The 21,493-nt window shown below is 36.9% G+C and overlaps 1 protein-coding gene across 1 annotated transcript in view; it reads left to right on the forward strand.

Annotated features, from left to right (window-relative positions):
• The window catches only part of LOC136876077 (condensin-2 complex subunit G2), a 379,809-nt gene that overhangs the window by 294,493 nt on the left and 63,823 nt on the right, over positions 1-21,493 (forward strand). Inside the window, exon 18 of the mRNA XM_067149716.2 lies at positions 10,248-10,394. Coding sequence (XP_067005817.2) covers positions 10,248-10,394 — 147 coding nt within the window. The remainder of the gene's footprint in view (positions 1-10,247; positions 10,395-21,493) is intronic.

A 21,493-nucleotide genomic window follows, 5' to 3' on the forward strand; every position in this document is an offset into this window, starting at 1 on the left:
ATTCATCAGGTCAAGCATGGTTCTTTCCTGACCTCTTTCGTTTGATTGGTTCCACTCCATCAGCACTAACAGATGCGTTATCATTTGGACTAGCTACATTAACAGAACCACAGGTAAGTTGTCACTTTCATGTTGAGGTTCGTCAGTAGATCGATCACAAATAATATTTTCCGCAGAGGCTATAGCAACAGGGGTTTCCAATAACTCCGTATTAGAAACAGTGTTAAGCACTTCAATAATTGGAACAGTTTCTTCAGTCTGAAGATCACCTTGTAAATGTTGCTCACTGTTGCAATTACCACTGCACAAGTTTACCAGAACAGCAGACGGCTGTAAAGGATTGAATTTTAAGAACTCCTCCGACTCTTTCCTCAGTTCTGCACTCAGTTCTGCATCATAGATTTCTTCAGTGAATCCTGAAACACACAGAAGCAATTCGATAGCACTTGAATATTTCCTAGTTAGGTGCGCTTTAACACAAGATGACCGGTGAAGGAGATAACCAAGAACACTTTTATGCAGATATTACCAGTATCTTTTTCACTAGTACTGCCTTGTCCGTCTTGTTTTACATTCTGTACTTTGGAACAGTTATCGACACTATGTTCTGTATTGCTATCACCTGAAAATATAACACTTCCACAGTAGGTAAAGAATATTAATGTAATCTAATAGTAAATAATATTTGTAACATTAGTCACCGAAATAAGATTGTAATGCTTTTTCCATAAGGATTTTACCCCTGTAGCACTTGCAATCCCTCTTCAATCGAAAGGGAAGTCAACTTGTGAAAGGCGCGTATAGTATAACTCTATTGTCGTCTTCTTTACAATGTGGTACTGGCGGTAAAATTGTAACATTGTTGGCATTAAAAAGCACGTATGTCAGACTTACGAGGTTCTTACGTTAAAAGAGTCAAATAGTATACATTTATTTTCCTCATAAGTCTCCGATACGAGGTTTTTAATCTATGAACATCTTGCTTGGATATACGAGCTTATTAATTTGGCCAATAGAGGTGCAGGGTTCCTCCACAGACTTACAAGGTTTTTTTCAGTTAGAGCGCATTTTTTCCTTTTAAAAACGATGTAAGACCCCAAAAATGACCAAAATCAGATTTACGAGGTTTTCAAAGAAAGACGACGATATTACACTGCAGGCTTTTGGCACAATCTGCCATTAAGACCAAGTCGTCAGCATAGGCCAGACTGCTTACTACATTTCCACCTAACTGAATCCCTCCCTGCCATTTTATACCTTTCAGCAGATGATCCATGTAAACTACGAACAGCAAAGGTGAAAGATTACAGCCTTGTCTAACCCCTGTAAGTACCCTGAACCAAGGACTCATTCTACCATCAATTCTCACTGAAGCCCAATTGTCAACATGATGCCTTTAATTGATTTTAATGATCTACCTTTAATTCCATAGTCCCCCAGTATGGCGAACATCTTTTCCCTCGGCACCCTGTCATATGCTTTCTCTAGATCTACGAAACATAAACACAACTGCCTATTCCTCTCGTAGCATTTTTCAATTACTTGGCGCATACTGAAAATCTGATCCTGACAGCCTCTCTGTGGTCTGAAACCACACTGGGTTTCATCTCAACGACTGATCGCACCCTCCTTTCCAAGATGCCAGTGAATACTTTGCCTGGTATACTAATCAATGAGATACCTCGATAGTTGTTGCAATTCTTCCTGTTCCCTTGCTTATAGATAGGTGCAATTACTGCTTTTGTCCAATCTGAAGGTACCTTACCAACACTTCATGCTAATTTTACTACTCTATGAAGCCATTTCATCCCTGCCTTCCCACTGTACTTCACAATTTCAGGTCTAATTTCATCTATTCCTGCTGCTTTATGACAGTGGAGTTCATTTACTATCCTTTCCACTTCCTCAAGCATAATTTCACCAACATCATTTTCCTCCTCCCCATGAGCTTGGCTGTTCGGAACACCACCAAGATAATTTCCTTTTACATTGAGAAGATGTTCAAAATATTCCCTCCACCTCTCCAGTGATTCCCTGGGATCTATTATGAGTTCACCTGAATTACTCAAAACACTGTTCATTTCCTTTTTCCCTCCCTTCCTAAGATTCTTTATTACTGTCCAGAAAGGTTTTCCTGCTGCTTGACCTAGCCTTTCCAGGTTGTTAACCAAAATCTTCCCATGACATCTTTTTGGATTCAACAACTATTTGTTTCGCTCTGTTTCTTTCATCTACGTACAAATCCCTGTCTGCCTCGGCCCTTGTTTGGAGCCATTTCTTATAAGCCTTCTTTTTACGTTTACAAGCTGCTCTCACTTCATCATTCCACCAAGATGTTCGCCTTTTCCCATCTTTACACACAGTTGTTCCTAGGCATTCCCTTGCTGTTTCTACTACAGCATTCCTGTATGCCACCCATTCACTTTCTATATCCTGAACCTGCTTACTGTCTACTGTTTGAAACTTCTCACTAATCATAGCCATGTACTTCTGTCTAATTTCCTCGTCCTGGAGATTTTCTACCCTTATTCGTTTGCAGACAGATTTCACTTTCTCTACCTTAGGCCTAGAGATACTTAGTTCACAACAGATCAGATAGTAGTCTGTATCATCGAAAAATTCGTGGAAAATTCGTACATTCCTAACAGATTTCCTGAATTCGAAGTCGGTTAAGATATAGTCTATTATGGATCTGGTACCCCTAGCCTCCCATGTTTAGCGGTGAATAGCCTTATGCTTGAAGAATGTATTCGTAACAGCTAAACCCATACTAGCACAGAAATCCAGCAAACGCTTCCCATTCCCATTAGCTTCCATATCTTCCCCACATTTACCAATCACCCTTTCGTATCCTTCAGTTCTATTCCCAACTCTCGCATTGAAATCGCCCATTAGCACTATTCTATCTTTGCTGTTGACCCTGACCGCAAAGTCACTCAGTGTTTCATAAAACTTGTCAACTTCGTCCTCATCTGCACCCTCACATGGTGAATACACGGACACAATTCTAGTCCTAATTCCTCCAACTGACAAATCTACCCACATCATTCGCTCATTTACGTGCCTAACAGAAACTATTTTGCTTGCAATGGTATTCCTGATAAAGAGCCCTACCCCAGATTCTAACACCCGTCAAGTACACTTTATAATCTCCTATCTCTTCCTCGTTATCTCCCCTTACCCGAATATCATTTACTCCTAGCACATCCAGATGCATCCTCTTTGCTGACTCAGCCAGTTCTACTTTCTTTCTTCCATAAGCCCCATTAATATTGATAGCTCCCCATCGAATTCCATTTCGTTCGCCATGTGGGAGTGGGACTCCGTTACTCCCATAGGTCCGAGGCTTGCTTAACGTGTTCTGAGCTCGGTAAATTCATGAAGCAGGATGTTACCCTACTTGCACATAGTCCAGGTGAGGATCTCTCCTCTAACGGGTTATGAACCACCGGTGAATTGTATAGTCCTAGCCGCCTGAGCACAAGGAGGGCTACGACTCAGAATATGTCCGAGATGCCCACTCCCATTCCATAGCAACTGGTATCCCGACTCTCAGGACCACTTACTAGGCCACTCAGCCGTTGCCCATGGTTCACGAACTAGGACGTGACTACAGTAACCCACAAACATGAACCATAAAAATATATATATATACTAGCTGATGTACCCGTGCTTCGCTACGGAATTCTGAATTTTATACAGAATTCTAGGTTAGGTAGTGTAAACGTTGTCAGCAAGATTGTATTAAGTTGCATAGCTCTTAACATTGCCCTAGAAACACGACGGGTAAGTCACCAACGTCTTTTCTCATATGAAGACTGGGTTAGGGAATTTTCATTGTAATGGTAGGCCAGCTTGCCTACCGTCAGTCACGATCAGGTTGGGGAGTTTTCATTATAATGGCAGACACTCACTCTCCGCCTGCCTTTATAGATTCTCAGAAAGACTCTCTTAGTGGTTTTCCCAACTGAACAACTGAACATGGGTCATTACAATGACGTCAGTAGGAACAGCGCGATTAAAAGCAATGCTTTCATATGAAATATTTGACCAAATGAGAAACCACACATTTACTCACTTTTAACGAACAGTACTATGCTGCCGAACTAACAGTCCAAAGCTACAGTGCTGGAATGACCAAGACGCAGACATCCGTGAACAATCTTCATCCTTTTTTCGGCGGGGGTTCGAATAGTGGATAGTCCCAAGGCAAAAACTATGCCCGTTTACTTATCTGTTTCCTGGGAATATCCGATGATTACAAGTAACAACTCTCATTATTGTTCCGTATTGAAGATGACGTTAGGCATAGATGTCAAGGATAATTTAATAAAAAACCACCTATTCAATACTTTCCACGTTTAATGTGGTTATTATCTACATGATTTTATGTAGACTTATTTGGTCAGGTACATGTTTCACCCATTATTTTGGGCATCTTCAGCCTGTAAACAACCTTTAGGTCAAGGTTTGGGACCTTTTTAACCAATACAAACATACCAATATATACACTATATACAACATATACATTATATACATTATATACAATATATACAAACATACGTCAATACAGTTAAGTTTTTTGGTCCTAATCTATCTAATATGGAAAATGTCCAAAACTAAAATGGATCTTCTTTTCGGTGAAGAGGATTGCATATCGGGGTTTATGCGACCCCTATATCATATTAAGTTCTTGACGTATCGTGTCTGGTGACAGGATGTGTCGTCAACAATAAGTGGAGATTTGAACTCAAGAAGAAAGAAGATCCGTTTCATTTTATTTTTAGTTTTGAACATTTTAAGTTAACCAGAATAGAACTACCAAGTTAAAACACATTTAATTTAAGTTTATATTTTCAATCTTGACCAACCTACAATCAGTTCAAATCTCCACTTATTGTTGACGACACATCCTGTCACCAGACACGATACGTCAAGAACTTAATATGATATAGGGGTCGCATAAACCCCGATATGCAATCCTCTTCACCGAAAAGAAGATCCATTTTAGTTTTGGACATTTTCCATATTAGATAGATTAGGACCAAAAAACTTAACTGTATTGACGTATGTTTGTATATATTGTATATAATGTATATGTTGTATATGGTGTATATATTGGTATGTTTGTATTGGTTAAAAAGGTCCCAAACCTTGACCTAAAGGTTGTTTACAGGCTGAAGATGCCCAAAATAATGGGTGAAACATGTACCTGACCAAATAAGTCTACATAAAATCATGTAGATAATAACCACATTAAACGTGGAAAGTATTGAATAGGTGGTTTTTTATTAAATTATCCTTGACATCTATGCCTAATATCCGATGAGTCGGAAAATCTCAATTCACTACACTGGCAGGGGAAAGAACTATATGACATGGAGGCAATTTTTCCTCCAAGCCAGAGAAGAAACCACATCTTCGCTGCTAATTTGGAATAAAATTCATGTAGATTTAATAAAAGTGAAGAGGAAGAAACATTTCTTAAGAAACGGCTCTTTTCAGGGTTGAATTTTCAGTTATTTAGTGAATTGTGGTACTATAATTTGGAATAGGCCTAAATTGTAATTCTAGACCAGTTCATACTACTACTAACTGAGCCTCTGACTTAAGTTCATCCTCTGTTCATTCAAAACAGCGTGTCAGAGTAGGTATCGAATAGCTGACATACTATGATGAACCAGTGTGTTACGTACCAGCAGTATCAGAAAATGTATGAACCAGAGGAATGGCATGCTAAAGAAGAAAGTTATCTAACTCCTCAGCTATTTCCCGCTAATATTCAGTTAGGCTGTTGTACTCGGTACGCAGCAGTAATCCCATCTATCGAAGTTGAATGTCAGCATAAGAGACAAACAATATTACAACAAACAACGGTCAGTGTAATGTTATTTTTGATCAATGTTACACGCTTTCGATATTGTAGACCTTCACATTATTGTTTTCCGGTTCTGAAATACCACTCTTATCATAGTCGGTACGGTAAAACTGAATAAAACATAAATGATTGAAAATTGTATTCTCTATAACTTTTGTTATGTAGTACTATTCCATAGGACCAAGAACATAGGTATTTAAAAATTAAATTTTTAGGTGCCTTCCCCTGAACTACGATTTAACCCAGGGTGAATAACATTGTTTATAGCTTAAACTGCAGTTTCTTTCCCCGACTCTATATATACCGATTTTCATTAAATTCTGTTTACCCAACTTGTCGGGGCTCGGCGTTGATATGGACTTAGCAACAAAAATCCAAATTCATGAATATCTGTGTTATCATAGCCGGTACGGTAAAAATGCATAAGACGTAAATAGTCAGAAATTTAATTCTATATAACTTCAGTTTTGTAGTATTTATCGATATGATCACTAATAATATAAATATTTGAGGATTGAATTTTAGGCCTTCCCCTAAACTACCATTTCACTCAGCATGAATAAAATGATTTATAGCCTAGATTGTAGTGGCTCACCCCCCGACTTTACATACCAATTTTTATTAAATTCTCTTGAGCCGTTTTCTCGTGATCCGTGTACATACATACATACAGACAGATAGACAGACAGAAATGACGGAAAAGTAAAAATTGAATTTTCTTGTTACTGTGGACATGATCGATACAGAAATACCATTCTTTTCAAATTCTGAGCAATGTACAGACAAAACTCTTATTTTATATATATATATATAGATATACATATGTTCTGTAAGCAATAACCTTGTTCCTTACAGAGGTGAGGGGAAGTGGGGGGGGGGGGGAATATTGTAGGCGTTAACTGTTCATTTGAGAAGGGAGTGGAATTATTGCACAGATGAACAGAGTTAATGCCCGCAACATATTCACTTCACCATCCAACTCCCTCCTCACTAGGCATGGGACAAATGGTTACTTTCCAGTATCATGTTCCTGTGTATCCGTTACACTGTAGTATTAGGTTGGAGTATTAGGATATAAAAGTAACATAAGAGGCCTACAAGTTGCAAGTCAACTTTTGGAAGGAATATTCCTTATACCTGCTGTCTCTTGTAGCCCCTAACCGCTCCTTAGTAAGTACTTATAAATAGCAATGCTATATCTTCATCTCACTTTCTTCTCTCCCACTGTCCCTTTCGCTAGCTCGTCACTCACATTCTTAACTATTCCTAGAAACATGTTTGCAGTGATCCATTTACATTCTGAGAACCAATACTTTGAAACCTTCATGTATAAAAAGCACGGTGGCTGCTATGTGCATTAGTAGATGTCCAAGGATCTGTAGTTAAACAGACGTTAGGACCAGACTTTATAAAATATGCTGATGAACGAGTGTCATATACACTTAAGATGCCGCCAGAATGGGTCATGAGAAAATAGCCCTACTAGGCAAGACATAAGGAGAGTTTAATCCAGTACTTTTTTATTTGTTTTTTACGTTGCACCGACACAGACTGATCTTATTACAAGTCATTAATCTCATTTTCTGGTCCGTATTGACAACAGTGATTACATTCAATTTACAAAGTATACATTTATTATTCACCTATTCAATACCTACAGTACCACGTTTTGTAGTTCAATAATCATAAAAGTCAGACCAACGCTGCTAACAAAACAAGATAGATACTCACACGGCACTTGATTTAACAACACTATCCGACGAGATTCTTACACATCTGGAAGACCACACTTCTATGTGAAAATCAACATGACTTTCAAACATAGATAAATCTTCAACTTACACTCCATTTCCACAATTACACCAGAGTGTATTTTATATCAATTCAACTCAACGAAGAAACACCATTTGCTTCTTCTTCGCCTAATTTTAACAGTTGGAACTCATAATTTAAAACAAAATTCATCCTCTGATCTACTTAGCAGCGATCGCGGCAAATATTACTGACTTTCACTAAGAAGAGGATCCATTTCAATTCCAGATACATGCCGATTTTAAAAACTTATCGTTATAAATAATTTTCTGGACAATATTGTAAAATATACTACAATAATTTTAACATGTGTTTGTACTTTCCATGTCAAATTTCTTAACTACTGTTTTAAAGAATTTTTTTTTTTTTAATATCACAATATACCCCATCTCAATTTTTCATAAATAATAGTATAATCATTCTTAATAATTGTTTTAAGATTAGCTAATGTGCTGATGATGCCCAATAAGAAGGGCGAAACATGTCCACAACTTTTCAATCTTTTATGATTATTTAACCACAAAACGTGGTACTGTAGGTATTGAATAGGTGAATAATAAATGTATACTTTGTAAATTAAATGTAAACAGACTGATCTTACGGTGACAATGGGATAGGACAGAACAGGCCTAGGTCGGAAGCAACCCATGGCCTTAACTGAGGAACAGTCCCAGCATTTGCTTGATGTGAAAATAGGAAACCACCGAAAACCATCTTGAGGACTGCCGGCAGTGGGGTTCTTATCCACCATCTCCCGAATACAAACTAACAGCTACGTAACACAAACCGTGTAGCCAACTCGCTCTGTAAATCCAGTATAAAAGGCTCCAAAATCATCATTTGTCATTTACAGAAGGTTGTGGGTATGTGGTAAACAACAGTGTAGGTGGCTTATCCAGCAGTTTAACTGGTAAACATTACCTCACAGGTTGCAGTCAATGACGAAATTTCAGGACCTGGTATTTGAGTTCAGTGTACATTCATCAGAACTATATGAACCAGTAGAATTTTTAATTTTTTAAATTATTATTATACTAATTATTATTATTGGGTACCTTATTTCAACGCAGTTTCTAGGAAGCCGTTTTCCTGTAATTGAGTTTTTGTCCACGTAAATCGTATCGGGTGTAACATCCACTCACTCATTGTCCAGAACACAGAGTGAAACTCGCGATGCGAGGTGGGAAGACCATGTGTAACTGTTCCGAGAAACTACGCTGCTGTATGTATTACCACTGGTAAGCATAATACAAAGCACTTCGAATAACTAAAGAGTAACCAACCAGCAAGTAACAGGATAGGAATGCCATTACTGCCACTGAACTGTTACAAAAGTATCTCTCGCGCCTGCATAGGAGTGCGCGCTTAAAGCATGCTGCTATGCTGCCTAATACCCGTTAGCCAATCAGAAACTTCCTACCCGTCCCTTGGTTTCGCTGAGACAGTTACTTGTGTATCAGGGTCTCTGGAGGAATATAATATTTCTGGAACAGCTTACTGTTATGGATTAGGATACAGTATCATGTTATGATATGTAACTCCCATCTCTACTCCTCACCCCCCCTACTTCCCGCCACCAATGCAGGGAACAAGCTTACTGCTTACAGAACCTGAACTTATTTTTTAAATGCACATCAATACACAACTGGCAGCAGTCCATATATGGTTGTGGAAGGTAATGGACAACAACAGCTCAATTCATAAACATTGACTAGTGTACGCAACATAAATGGTATAAACATGGTTTAAAGTGATTCGATAGAATCTGAAGATGTTCTTGTAGAATGAAACATGTCATTCTTTGTTAGTTTGTAATTTTTTTTTTTTTTTTTTTTTACAGGTATGTTAACGGTGTTATACATTAATTTGTGTGTGACAAACTGAAAATCTTTTATGTTACATTTACCTAAGTCAACACTGGAAAGTATGGTTCCTTCTAAACAAATCAAATTAAAAAGTACTTTTTTTTTTTCATTGAACAAAAGTGCTATATAACTATCTAATGTTTCTGCATAGTCTTTGTTACATTCAGAGCATGTAGATAAAAAGGTCTTTTGGTTGCCTGCTCAACCACTTGTGCACCTCCTTCATTTTCATCTTTTTCCTCCCAGTGCCTCTTTCAGTAACCCAGACATGTGATAATCACTGGGGGTGAAGTCTGGTGAATATAATGGATGTGGAATACACTCAGAACGAAGCTGTTGCATGGGCAGTTGCTGCTGTAACAAACATGCACCTTCATACAGAATTGTCATCTCTTGATGAATTTCCCTCCTTCACTACTCGAAAATCGAATAACAGACCACTGTTTTTCTTTTGTGCATGTCTGAAGTGGGGCGGCCATTGTTTGCTTGCATGGTGCTGCTGCCTAAATGATATTCATTAAAGGCCCTGTAACAGTACTGTCAACAGACAGAACCTAGGCACGTTTCATACTCTTATTACACTTTAAGGTTTTCAGTTGACTCACTCTCATATATTTTTCCTTTTGTTCATTTTGAAAGTTGGGGTAGCTGATGCTTGCAGATAAGCACATAATGTTCTAATGACCTTTCAGCTCCAGCTTGTGGACTCGGTGAAGAAGGTACAAGACCTGCCCTGTCTTGCTTGTATGTTGGTTCTTCTTGTACAGTCAAGTGATCAGTTTGATTACGTATTTCTTGAGGAGCTGAAGATATACTTCGATTCAGAAGATTTTCTTAAGGTAAGTGCTAGGATTAGTCTCATATGGAAATATCTCTGAAAATCATATCTACAATAGTAAGAACAGAAGTTTTCCAACAATGTAATTTTGAGTGTTATTACGGCTGCAAATTTTTACTTCAGTTATTTTTTTATTTATTTGTTTGTTTGATTGTTTGTTTGTTTGTTTGTTTGTTTTTAGTCAGGTACAGGTACGGTGAACATCATTTTACACTGACTATATAGCATTATAAAATATTAACAGTAATAACAAACAATAGAATTTAACAAAAAAGGGACTTAATGTTCTTCAGAAATTACACTAAATAAGAATAACAAGGGTTAAAAAAATATATACTAATGACCATGTCACTAGTAGGTTGTCAACTGGGCGTCGAGAGCATCCTCCTTTAGTATAATTTTCAGTTTGGTTTTGAAGACATGATAGAGAACAAAGATGTCTTTTTCATGCAAGGTTTTTGCTGTAGTGGGAAGGCGATAGAATATGGAGGGAGTGTTAGGCGCACACCAGTTATATGGAATAGTCAATCACTACTGATCTGCACTTAGGGCAGTCGCCCAGGTGGCAGATTCCCTATCTGTTGTTTTCCTAGCCTTTTCTTAAATGATTGCAAAGAAATTGGAAATTTATTGAAAATCTCCCTTGGTAAGTTATTCCAATCCCTAACTCCCCTTCCTATAAACGAATATTTGCCCCAATTTGTCCTCTTGAATTCCAACTTTATCTTCATATTGTGATCTTTCCTACTTTTAAAGACACAATCCAAACTTATTCGTCTACTGATGTCCTCCCACGCCATCTCTCCACTGACAGCTCGGAACATACCACTTATATACTAACAATTTGTTGGTTGTTTTGATCTACCTTTTCAATACGAATTAGTTTGTGTTGCTAGGTCGTAATGTTACAACACTAATTTACTGGAACATGTTTCGCTTTATTCACAAGCATCATCACCTATACAATTGTCTCAAGGTTTGTCATATTTGGATTGTTGTTACAAATTTCATTACATTGAATGTAAATCTAATTTCAGTGATAATATTTAAAACATAGGAATAATATACACATTAAAAATTATGACAATATGATTTGCAATGTTAAAATGGAGTAACTCTTAATTCTAATAATAATAATAATAATAATAATAATAATAATAATAATCGTATGGCCTCAGCTACCGTTTGCAGACATTTCGATTTGACGCCATCTGGCTGTCTGCTCATCAATTTCGACGTTCCGGTTTACTCTGTCTGCCATCTAGCGGACCTAGAGTAAACTCGGATCTCTCTTGGGCGTCTATGGCTGTATTGAATTAATTTTGTCGGGTAAATACCAAATGTATCACCAGAGATCTTTTACATGCCGACATCGTACGACATGGAGTGTCGAATGGACTTTCTTCCGCTCTTCAAAAATCCGACTACCTCTGCCGGGTTTGAACCCACTCTCTTGGGATCTGGAGGCCGACACTCTACAACGGATCCACAGAGGCAGCTAAAACACATTGACGTCCAAAACACAGTTTTTACAATTTGAAAAATTGGCTAAAAATTATTTGCAATGTTAAAATTAAATTGATTCAACTATAATTTGGCATTAAAATTTGAGTCATAAATATAAATATTGGACGTTAATATATAGGAGCCATAGTTTCTAAAGTGCGTTGGTTTCTAGAATACAGTAATATTTCAGTATTGAGAATTTTAGTTAAGAATTGTGCTCTCTAAATAATGTTATTTAAAAAGACTGTAATTTTGCATCGTGCGTGATTAGAGTCGTGATGATAATCTAAAATTGAAGTCTTGGGTTCGTTGGAGAATGGCTTCTAGATTTGATGAGGCTTGCTGCTGCAGTTTGGCAATTTGATCAGAGGAAGTATTGACATATTTAATTCTTGTTTGTAGCGACCAGACTCTCCGTTGGAAGTTGATTGTTTTAATGTAAGTTATGGTTAAAAGGGGGCTTCAATCCTAATTTTGAGTATCTGATTTTGTTTCTTTCGAGATATAGAATGGAAGAAGCATCCCTTTGTCTGCTGCTACTGAATCTTGTGGACCTTATTGCGTTACTGTGACTATTGTCTGTTGTGGTTCTACTCCTACTCTACTGTTTTTAGTTCATTCCAGTGTTTTCTTTTTCAGATGATTGTATAATGTTGCGAGTGATATAAATATCTTGAACCGACGCACGCTGTAACTAAATAAACTTCAGCTCATTATACGCTATTTTAACTCAGCATTTAGTACATACTGAGAATATAGTACACAGACAATGCATCCGACCGATTATAAATTAAGACGTAATTCTTCATAACAACGTCTAGAATCTTCAAGATATTTATATCACCTGCAACATTATACAATCATCTGAAGAAGAAAACACTGGAATGAACTAAAAACAGTTATAAGTTTCAACATTACATAGTAGCACTCCATAATACCTGTGTACTTACCATACCAACAGGAATATTGTAGTAACAACAAATATGTAACAAGTTAGAGTAGAAAGAGGACCCATTTTATTTTGTTTTTACTACTTCATTCGTTCTTTAAACGGCCTGTTATATCGGGTCAACTTTTTATGTACATATAATTTTTTTAAACATTGTAATATCTCAATATCACAAATGTAAATAGTAATAACTTCACAAATATTATACATAAGTATGTAAAAATTTTAATTGATGTTCATTAGATCAACGAAATAATGAGGTGACATGCCTCTCACAACATGTAACTTTTAAAGTTAAAAGCAAAGGACCCATTTTATTATTCTTACTATTTGAACATTTAACTTGTTTTTAACCATTTGTCAAATTGGGTCAGTTTTCATGCATATGCAACTCTTTGTAATGTGATGTTATTGAAACTAGTTGAATATATGACAGCTGAGGATGATCCCATAGAGGTCGAAACTGGTACTGGATTTACTGTAATCAATAGTAAATAAACACTGTATTGATAAGGTGGAGGCTTCCATATAATTTTTATGTTACGCTACTCTTTTGTCGGAAATCGCCCAGAACAAATCGAGCTGCTTTTCTATGGATTTTCTCCAGTTCCTGAATCAAATAATCCTGGTAAGGGTCCCATACACTGGAACCATACTCAAGTTGCGGTCTCACCAGAGACAAATATGCTCTCTCCTTTACATCCTTACTACAACCCCTAAATACTCTCAAAACCATGTGCAGAGATCTGTACCCTTTATTTACAATCATATTTATGTGATTACCCCAATGAAGATCTTTCCTTATATTTATACCTAGGTATTTACAATGATCCCCGAAGGGAACTTTCACCCCATCAACGCAGTAATTAAAACTGAGAGGACTTTTCCTATTTGTGAAACTCACAACCTGACTTTTATCCCCATTTATCATCATACCATTGCCTACTGTCCATCTCACAACATTACCAAGGTCATTTTGCAGTTGCTCACAATCTTGTAACTTATTTATTACTCTGTACAGAATAACATCATCTGCGAAAAGCCTTATCTCTGATTCCACTTCTTTACACATATCATTGATATATATATAAGAAAACATAAAGGTCCAATAATACTGCCTTGAGGAATTCCCCTCTTAATTTTTACAGGGACAGATAAAGCTTCACCTACTCTAATTCTCTGAGTTCTATTTTCTAGAAACAGAGCCACCCATTCAGTCACTCTTTTGTCAAGTCCAATTGCACTCATTTTTGTCAGTAGTTTCCCATGATCTACCCTATCAAATGCCTTAGATAAGTCAATCGCAATACAGTCCAACTGACCTATATCTTGCTGGAATCCTACAAGTTGGGCTTCAGTGGAATAACCTTTCCTAAACCCAAACTGCCTTCTGTCAAACCAATTATTAATTTTGCAAACATGTCTTATATAATCAGAAAGAATATTTTCCCAAAGCTTACATACAATGCATGTCAAACTGACTGGCCTGTAATTTTCAGCGTTATGCCTATCACCCTTTCCTTTATATACAGGGGTTACTATAGCAACTCTCCATTCATTTGGTAAAGTTCCTTCATGCAAACAAAAATCAAACAAGTACTTCAGATATGGTACTATATCCCAACCCATTGTCTTTAGTATATATCCCCCGAAACCTTATCAATTCCAGCAGGTTTTCTAGTTTTCAACTTTTGTATCTTACTGTAAATGTCATTGATGTCATAGGTAAATTTGAATACTTCTTTAGTATTAGTCACCTCCTCTATCTGGACATTATCCTTGTAACCAACAATCTTTACATACTGCTGACTGAATACTTCTGCCTTTTGAAGATCCTCGCATACACACTCCCCTTGTTCGTTAATTATTCCTGGAATGTCCTTCTTGGAACCTGTTTCTGCCTTAAAGTACCTATACATACTCTTCCATTTTTCACTAAAATTAGTGTGGCCACCAATTATGCTTGGCATCATGTTATCCTTAGCTGACTTCTTTGCTAGATTCAATTTCCTAGTAAGTTCCTTCAATTTCTCTTTATATCACAGCCATTTCTAACTCTATTTCTTTCCAACCTGCACTACCTCCTTAGTCTACTTCCCTGTTATAATATAGTGGATCTTTACCATTCCTTACCACCTTTAAAGGTACAAACCTATTTTGGATCCTACATGGATGAACATGTAGCGGGAAATGAAGTAACAAAGATGTGCATTTAAGAGTACCATTAACAATTCTGTGAAGAAAGCAGATATCTGTGTACTGTAGGCATTTACTCAGATCCAAGATGTTAAATATGACAGAATTTGGTTGGTACTGTACTGTTTCAGGTCGGGATTAGGGACTTTCACTATGTTCGTAAAGGATGAGAATACGCATTTGATTTTATTGACATACTAGCAAATGTACCCGTGCTTCGCTATGGTGTTCTATATTGTATCTGGATATCGAAGTAAATTACTGTACGTGGAGTGAATAAGATTTTTTTAAATTCCAGGTCTCTGAGCATTATCTGAGAAACAGCACAGGGAGGTCCACATACGTTGCTTCTAATTTAAAGAGCAATTTAAAGTGATTTGATAGAATCTGAAGATGTTCTTGTAGAATGAAACATGTCATTCTTTGTTAATGTGTATTTCTTTTTTTTTTACAGGTATGTTAACGGTGTTATACATTAATTTGTATGTGCTGTTATCAATATAATGACAGGCCCCTTTTCCTAATGCCAGTTAGCTTACTGCCACTCACACTGATTTGGTGAGTTTCCATTATAATAGCAGGCCACTATGCCTAACATCAAGCATATTTGAGATGGGTAAATTTGTTTATAATGGCGAGCACCCTAGCCTACTACCAAACACAATCGGGTAAAAAAGTTTTGAAAAAATTGTATGTTCCCTAGCCTTCCGCCAGTATATTGAGAAGGAAAATATTCATTATAATGGTACACAGGAGTTGGAGAAAGACCCCATTCATACTGCCAGTTAAAGTCGATGTGGGGAGTACTGATTACAATAGCATACACCATCCTGCTGAGAGTCATTATCGATTTGTAAAGTATTAATTACAAAGGCACATACACCCTTTCTGTATTGCTACAAATCAAATTATACGAATAAATATAGACAGACATACGAAAGTATGTGCATTTTTACCTCCATTTGAAGATTAACTGCTCTAAAAGATACATCATATCAACAAAAGAATTGTAGGCCTTAGGTCTATGATAAGATGCCATATATAACGGTCTAAATGGCTGGTCCTATGATATGTTCTTGTATTTCATTTATTATGGGTAAGATTGAGTTAGAAAGGTTGAATACAGTGAAATTTTGGTAAGGTTTTCTCACATTGAATTACTTTTTGGACACATATATGACAGCTACAAACATATAATTTGGTACACATATAGCTACTGAGTGGGCCAAGGTTCACGTAGAAGTTGATGATACTATCTCTCGGATAAATGAATCAAACTACCAATTATACGTGTAAAAAGTACAAAAAAATACTTACCAGTCCAGAAATAGAGCCAAATTTAACGTATAAAAGATAGAGGTATGACAAAAAGTCATAGGACCAAAGTTGTAGATCACTCCAAATTGAACTGAAAATGTGCCATCCGTTTTGTGATACGACTTACCGTTTAGCCACCAAATACCTCTAAAGGAAGGTCTACACCGTCTTTAAAATTGCCTCCATATTTCGATATTTTATGATTTTGGGGGGTAAAAGATAAACATTTTAAACATCTCGTAATTTTTCCATCGGTTACTGGCTAAGAGCTATAATTTTGCTAAATTTCAGTTTTCTAGCTCATCTGGCAGATTATGCCACCATCTTGTTATGAGGGAGGGGATTAAAAATTAGGACTTTCAGGAAACTTATAAGTCCATGAAACCTATAGGTTGGAAGATAGGATAACTTAAAAGGGCCACCTTTTCAATACAAAAATGTTATAGTTTATTTATAACATGTATTTGCACTTGGAACTAGTTTCGACGCTGTTTGGCGTCATCATCAGCCAAAATATGGGAAATAGGCCAGCATGTAGGCATTTATATTACACAAGGCGTTACATTAAACAATACACATCTTACAAGGAGATAAAAACAGGGACGAATATAGAAACAAATGAATCGTTGAGAAAGCAAAAGTTATACATATTAAAAATAACCTTAACCACACATCTTGCAGTGCGAAAGTATTCTTCTTGAATGATTCCTGAATATAAAACTCACGCGCACACATTTCTGAAGAGCCAGCAGGCAGGACAAAGTAAAGTGAAACCTTAAGAGTTCTTCTGAGAAGAGTTCATCATTTTTTCTATGTTCTGACTAACTAATGAAGTCTCCCTTGAGTTCCTGATAAACATACACAACAGGAAATTCTCCTTCACTCTCAACAATAGCTATAAAGACCAACGGTAAATTTCATTTTAAATATTGTGCAGAGACGTGAAAGCATGATCTTGGACATGATATAACTCCTTCATTTAACCCAATTTTTTATCATTTAGAATAAATATGTCCGACTGCGTTCTTATGCTGAGCCCTAAATTTGAGACTCCCAGCGAGGCCTTTCAGGGTATTTTGAAAATATTCTATTCTTCTAGGTATCCTGAAGTCCAAGTTTTAAGTTTCTAGGATGCCTGGAAGTGCCTCATTAAGTCACGTCTTACTTTCATTTTTATACCTTAACTTATATATACAGTACAGTATACTACGTATATAGATCGTTCCAAACCAACTTTCATTTATTAATATAGGTTATATTTAACCCCCTTCCCTAGGGGTTCTAGGGGCTTCTTGCCCCCACAGTATATTTTACAGATAGTAGGTAATATTTGTACGCCTCCCACCCCAAAGCTGGCCGAACTTGTACTTTAAAAATATCCTGAGTGACACTTAGATTATTTTGATATATTACTAACACCTCGCCCCCCACCCCAAAGGGGGCTGAAGTTGGACTTTAAAAATTTCCGGAATGTCACTATTCACCTCAGAGACCGCGAAATCTATAGATTCGTCACTATTTTGGATTATTTTTATATATCACTCCCCCTCGGACACACACCCCCCCCCCCCCTACTCCAAAGCGGGCTGAAGTTGGACTTTTCCCGGAGTGTTACTATTCATTTCAGCGACCCCAAAATCAATGGATTCGACGCTATTATCAATTATTTTTATATAACACTCCCCCCTCGTCCCCCTTCACGAAGGGGGCTGACTTGGACTTTTTTAAAATCCGGCGTGTCACTATTCATGCCAGCGAACCCAAAAACTATGTATTCGACACTATTTTCTATTAATTTTATATAATAACATGGAGCACAAATGAAAAAGAAGCAATAGAACAGAGAACAGCTAAATTTAAACAAGCACAAAGACTTACCTGGCCAACCTATTTTGTTTGCTAGTTGCTTTACATCGCCCCGACACAGATAGGTCTTATGGCGATGATGGGACAGGAAAGGCCTAGGAATGGGAAGGAAGCGGCCGTGGCCTTAATTAAGGTACAACCCCAGCATTTGCCTGGTGTAAAAATGGGAAGCCACGGAAAACCATCTTCAGGGCTGCTGACAGTGGGGTGCGAACCGTCCAACCTAAAAAAAAAAATAATAAATCTCTTTCGATGAACGCTAAGCTGAAACACTATAATTCCATAGTTAAACCAGAGGCAACATATGCTAGTGAAACTTTATTCAAATTAAATGTAAAATCTACACCAGACAAATTACAGAAAACTGATAGAAGAATTCTTAGAACAATTATTAATAAAAAAACACCAAGTTGATGGACAATGGAGATTGTTGCCTAACAACATCGTGAATGTGAATCAATAATATCTACAATGCGTAAAAGAAGAATTTCCTTTTTCTGTCACATATCAAGATTACCAGACACCAGGATATTGAAACAACTATTTGATTACTTTTTGAAAAATAAAATCAATAATAATTGGTTCAAAGAAGTTCAGAATGATTTGGAAGAATTGGGTATAACTCAGCAACAAATCAAAGACAGAAAAGAGAAGAGGATTTTGAAGAACAAAAGCATAAGTCTCAAACTAAAAACAGTTGAACGGAAACAATATACTATATCAGACACACAAAGGGCTTTACAAAGGTGAAAAATGGGAGTATCCTCTTATTCAATAATGTGCTCGTCTCCAGTGGTTTAAGAGGAGATGTGTCATTTACATACATACATACATACATACATACATACATACATACATACATACATACATACAATACATACATACATACATACATACAAACATTCATTTTTATATGTATAGATGTGGGGGCAGCTGATGACCAGATAGAGGAGCAGAAATCAGTGATAGGAAGAACGCAAGTACAGGAGTATAATTTAAGAGAGTGTAAGCCATGAATTTCAGTAAATCTGAACAAAAGTTCAAGAGACTTCATAGCACGGGATTTAACTTGGTTTATATGGAAAGAGAAATTTAGTTTGCTATCACGAATTATTGAAAGATATTTGACCTGGGACCGATTCTACCACCTACGGGTAAAGTAGCGCGTAACTTGCCCTCCGCATAAAAGGATATTTCCATTTGACCACTCCCAGGTAGCACGATCAGCAGCATAAATCGTAGTTACCCGGCGCGTAATTTATCGGCCACTTCGAGGGCCCGAAAAGACTTCACCTGATTGCAAGAAATCTGCTTTATTTCCCGTATCAAATCCTATTTACAATGAATCAATAACAGTAAACTTCCACCTTTTTGATACTTATATTTGCATTAAGCAAATCAGTCAATCATATACAGTACATGTTTCATTCCATTTGGAACATCTTCAGCGGTATTACAACGCTTAGGTGAAATTACAAAGTATTTATCTTCTTAAGAACATCTTAATAAGTACCTTGTTTTACTTAAAATCTATGTGAATTTAAAAAATTGAAATAAATTAAAATCAATGTGGATGGTTGAATGGGGTTGTGAAATGGGAGGGAAATGGATGTACTTATTTTAGCCTATTTTAAAATGATATCTATTCATTGGAACAGATGTTATAAAAAATGTTTTTGTTTCCAGCACTTCTCACTATGATATATGATATTCTGCTTGTCTACTAATAAAATGTTTTAGGAAAATAATTATTCTTTGTCGCTGTTCTATATTTTATAAAAGTGTCTCTTGAATTCAATTAATTTAGAATCCCTGAAGCTGATTGCTGTCTTACTATTACAGTGGTACCTCGATTCTCCATTTTTGGAGGGACCATGAAAATAGAACGTACAACACGGGAAAACGGAAAATCCGGGAATGAATTCAATTTCGCTAAACATCACAAAAATGAAATGTGTATACCAGTAATTATAATCTTACAAACACTACTGAATCAACCCTAACTACAGCCCTAATGGGCCTTTGACTACCAAGCGACTGCTGCTGAGTCCGAAGGCCTGCAGATTATGAGGTGACGCACGGTCAGTGTGACAAATTCTCTTGGCCGTTATTCCTGGCTCTCCAGACGGGGTCGCCATCTCACCATTAGATAGCTCCTCAATTAAAGGTAATCACGTAGGCTTAGTGGACCTGGAACCAGCCCTTATATCAAGGTAAAAATGCCTGACCTTGCTGGGAATCGAACCCAAGCCCTCCGAATGAGAGACAGGAAATTTAGACCATTAAACCGGCATCAGATATTAATTACCGGTATGAGAGTTCAGAATATTGATACTTAATATTCAGTTTTACAGGGGAAAACGTCGCCAGTTTCCCGTGAAAACTTCTTTCAGTTCAGCAACTTTGATTAGCCTAACTCTTCGAAAAATCTAATAACGCCAAGCCAAACGACAATCGACCACAAGTAGTTTTTAATTCTCTCATCTACTAAAATAAAACACATTAGATACAAAACCGCCCAACATGATGGCAAAATCCCTTCTTTTTTTAATCTCCCATTGGAATTTTGTCTCCGACCCTGTTCATACGGTAGTCAGTTTCTGCTGAAAATCGTTACTGCGTAAATTAGGCCTACATCGACTTTTGAAGGTTATGTTGAACTTGAGAACATGGTTTCGAATCTAAGTATCGATTCTCAAAAGTTCTCGAATGCACTATATTCAATTCTGCCCGTCACTAATCCAGTCATATTGAAAAGAGAAAAAAAATATCATCCAAACTTCAGAAATTACAGTTATTCGTGACCCTGAGCTCAGTTGGAAAGCGTGTTCGCTGCACATGTCAGTACGAGTTGGAAATGGTACAGACCATCTAAATGTAATGTGCGCAAATAAAACGACTGCAGTTTTTGACATTTTAACACGAAAACGTAAAATTGCCATTCTTATATTAGGACCAAAACAGTAATAGGCAATTCCAAGACCTCCCATGGCTTTTTGTATGTAAGGTGCAACATCTGTTCTGGTCTCGATAATATAAACATGTACGATAATATTAAGTTACTAGATTTGTGTTAAGAAGGAGCAGTTTCGATTCCTGCCTGAAAGCCCAGTTACTATACAGTGCCCTGAGGAAAGTGCTAAAAATATGTTCAGCAATACAATCGAAAAAGTAAAAATATAAACATCCGCGTAATGTGGACGTTCTATAAGTGTGAACGTTTAACGAAACTCTTTCCGTCCTCAAGTAGAGCAGTCGAAATGTGC

Source organism: Anabrus simplex, chromosome 6 (genome assembly GCF_040414725.1).
Source record: "Anabrus simplex isolate iqAnaSimp1 chromosome 6, ASM4041472v1, whole genome shotgun sequence".
In the NCBI taxonomy this organism is placed as follows: Eukaryota; Metazoa; Arthropoda; class Insecta; order Orthoptera; family Tettigoniidae; genus Anabrus; species Anabrus simplex.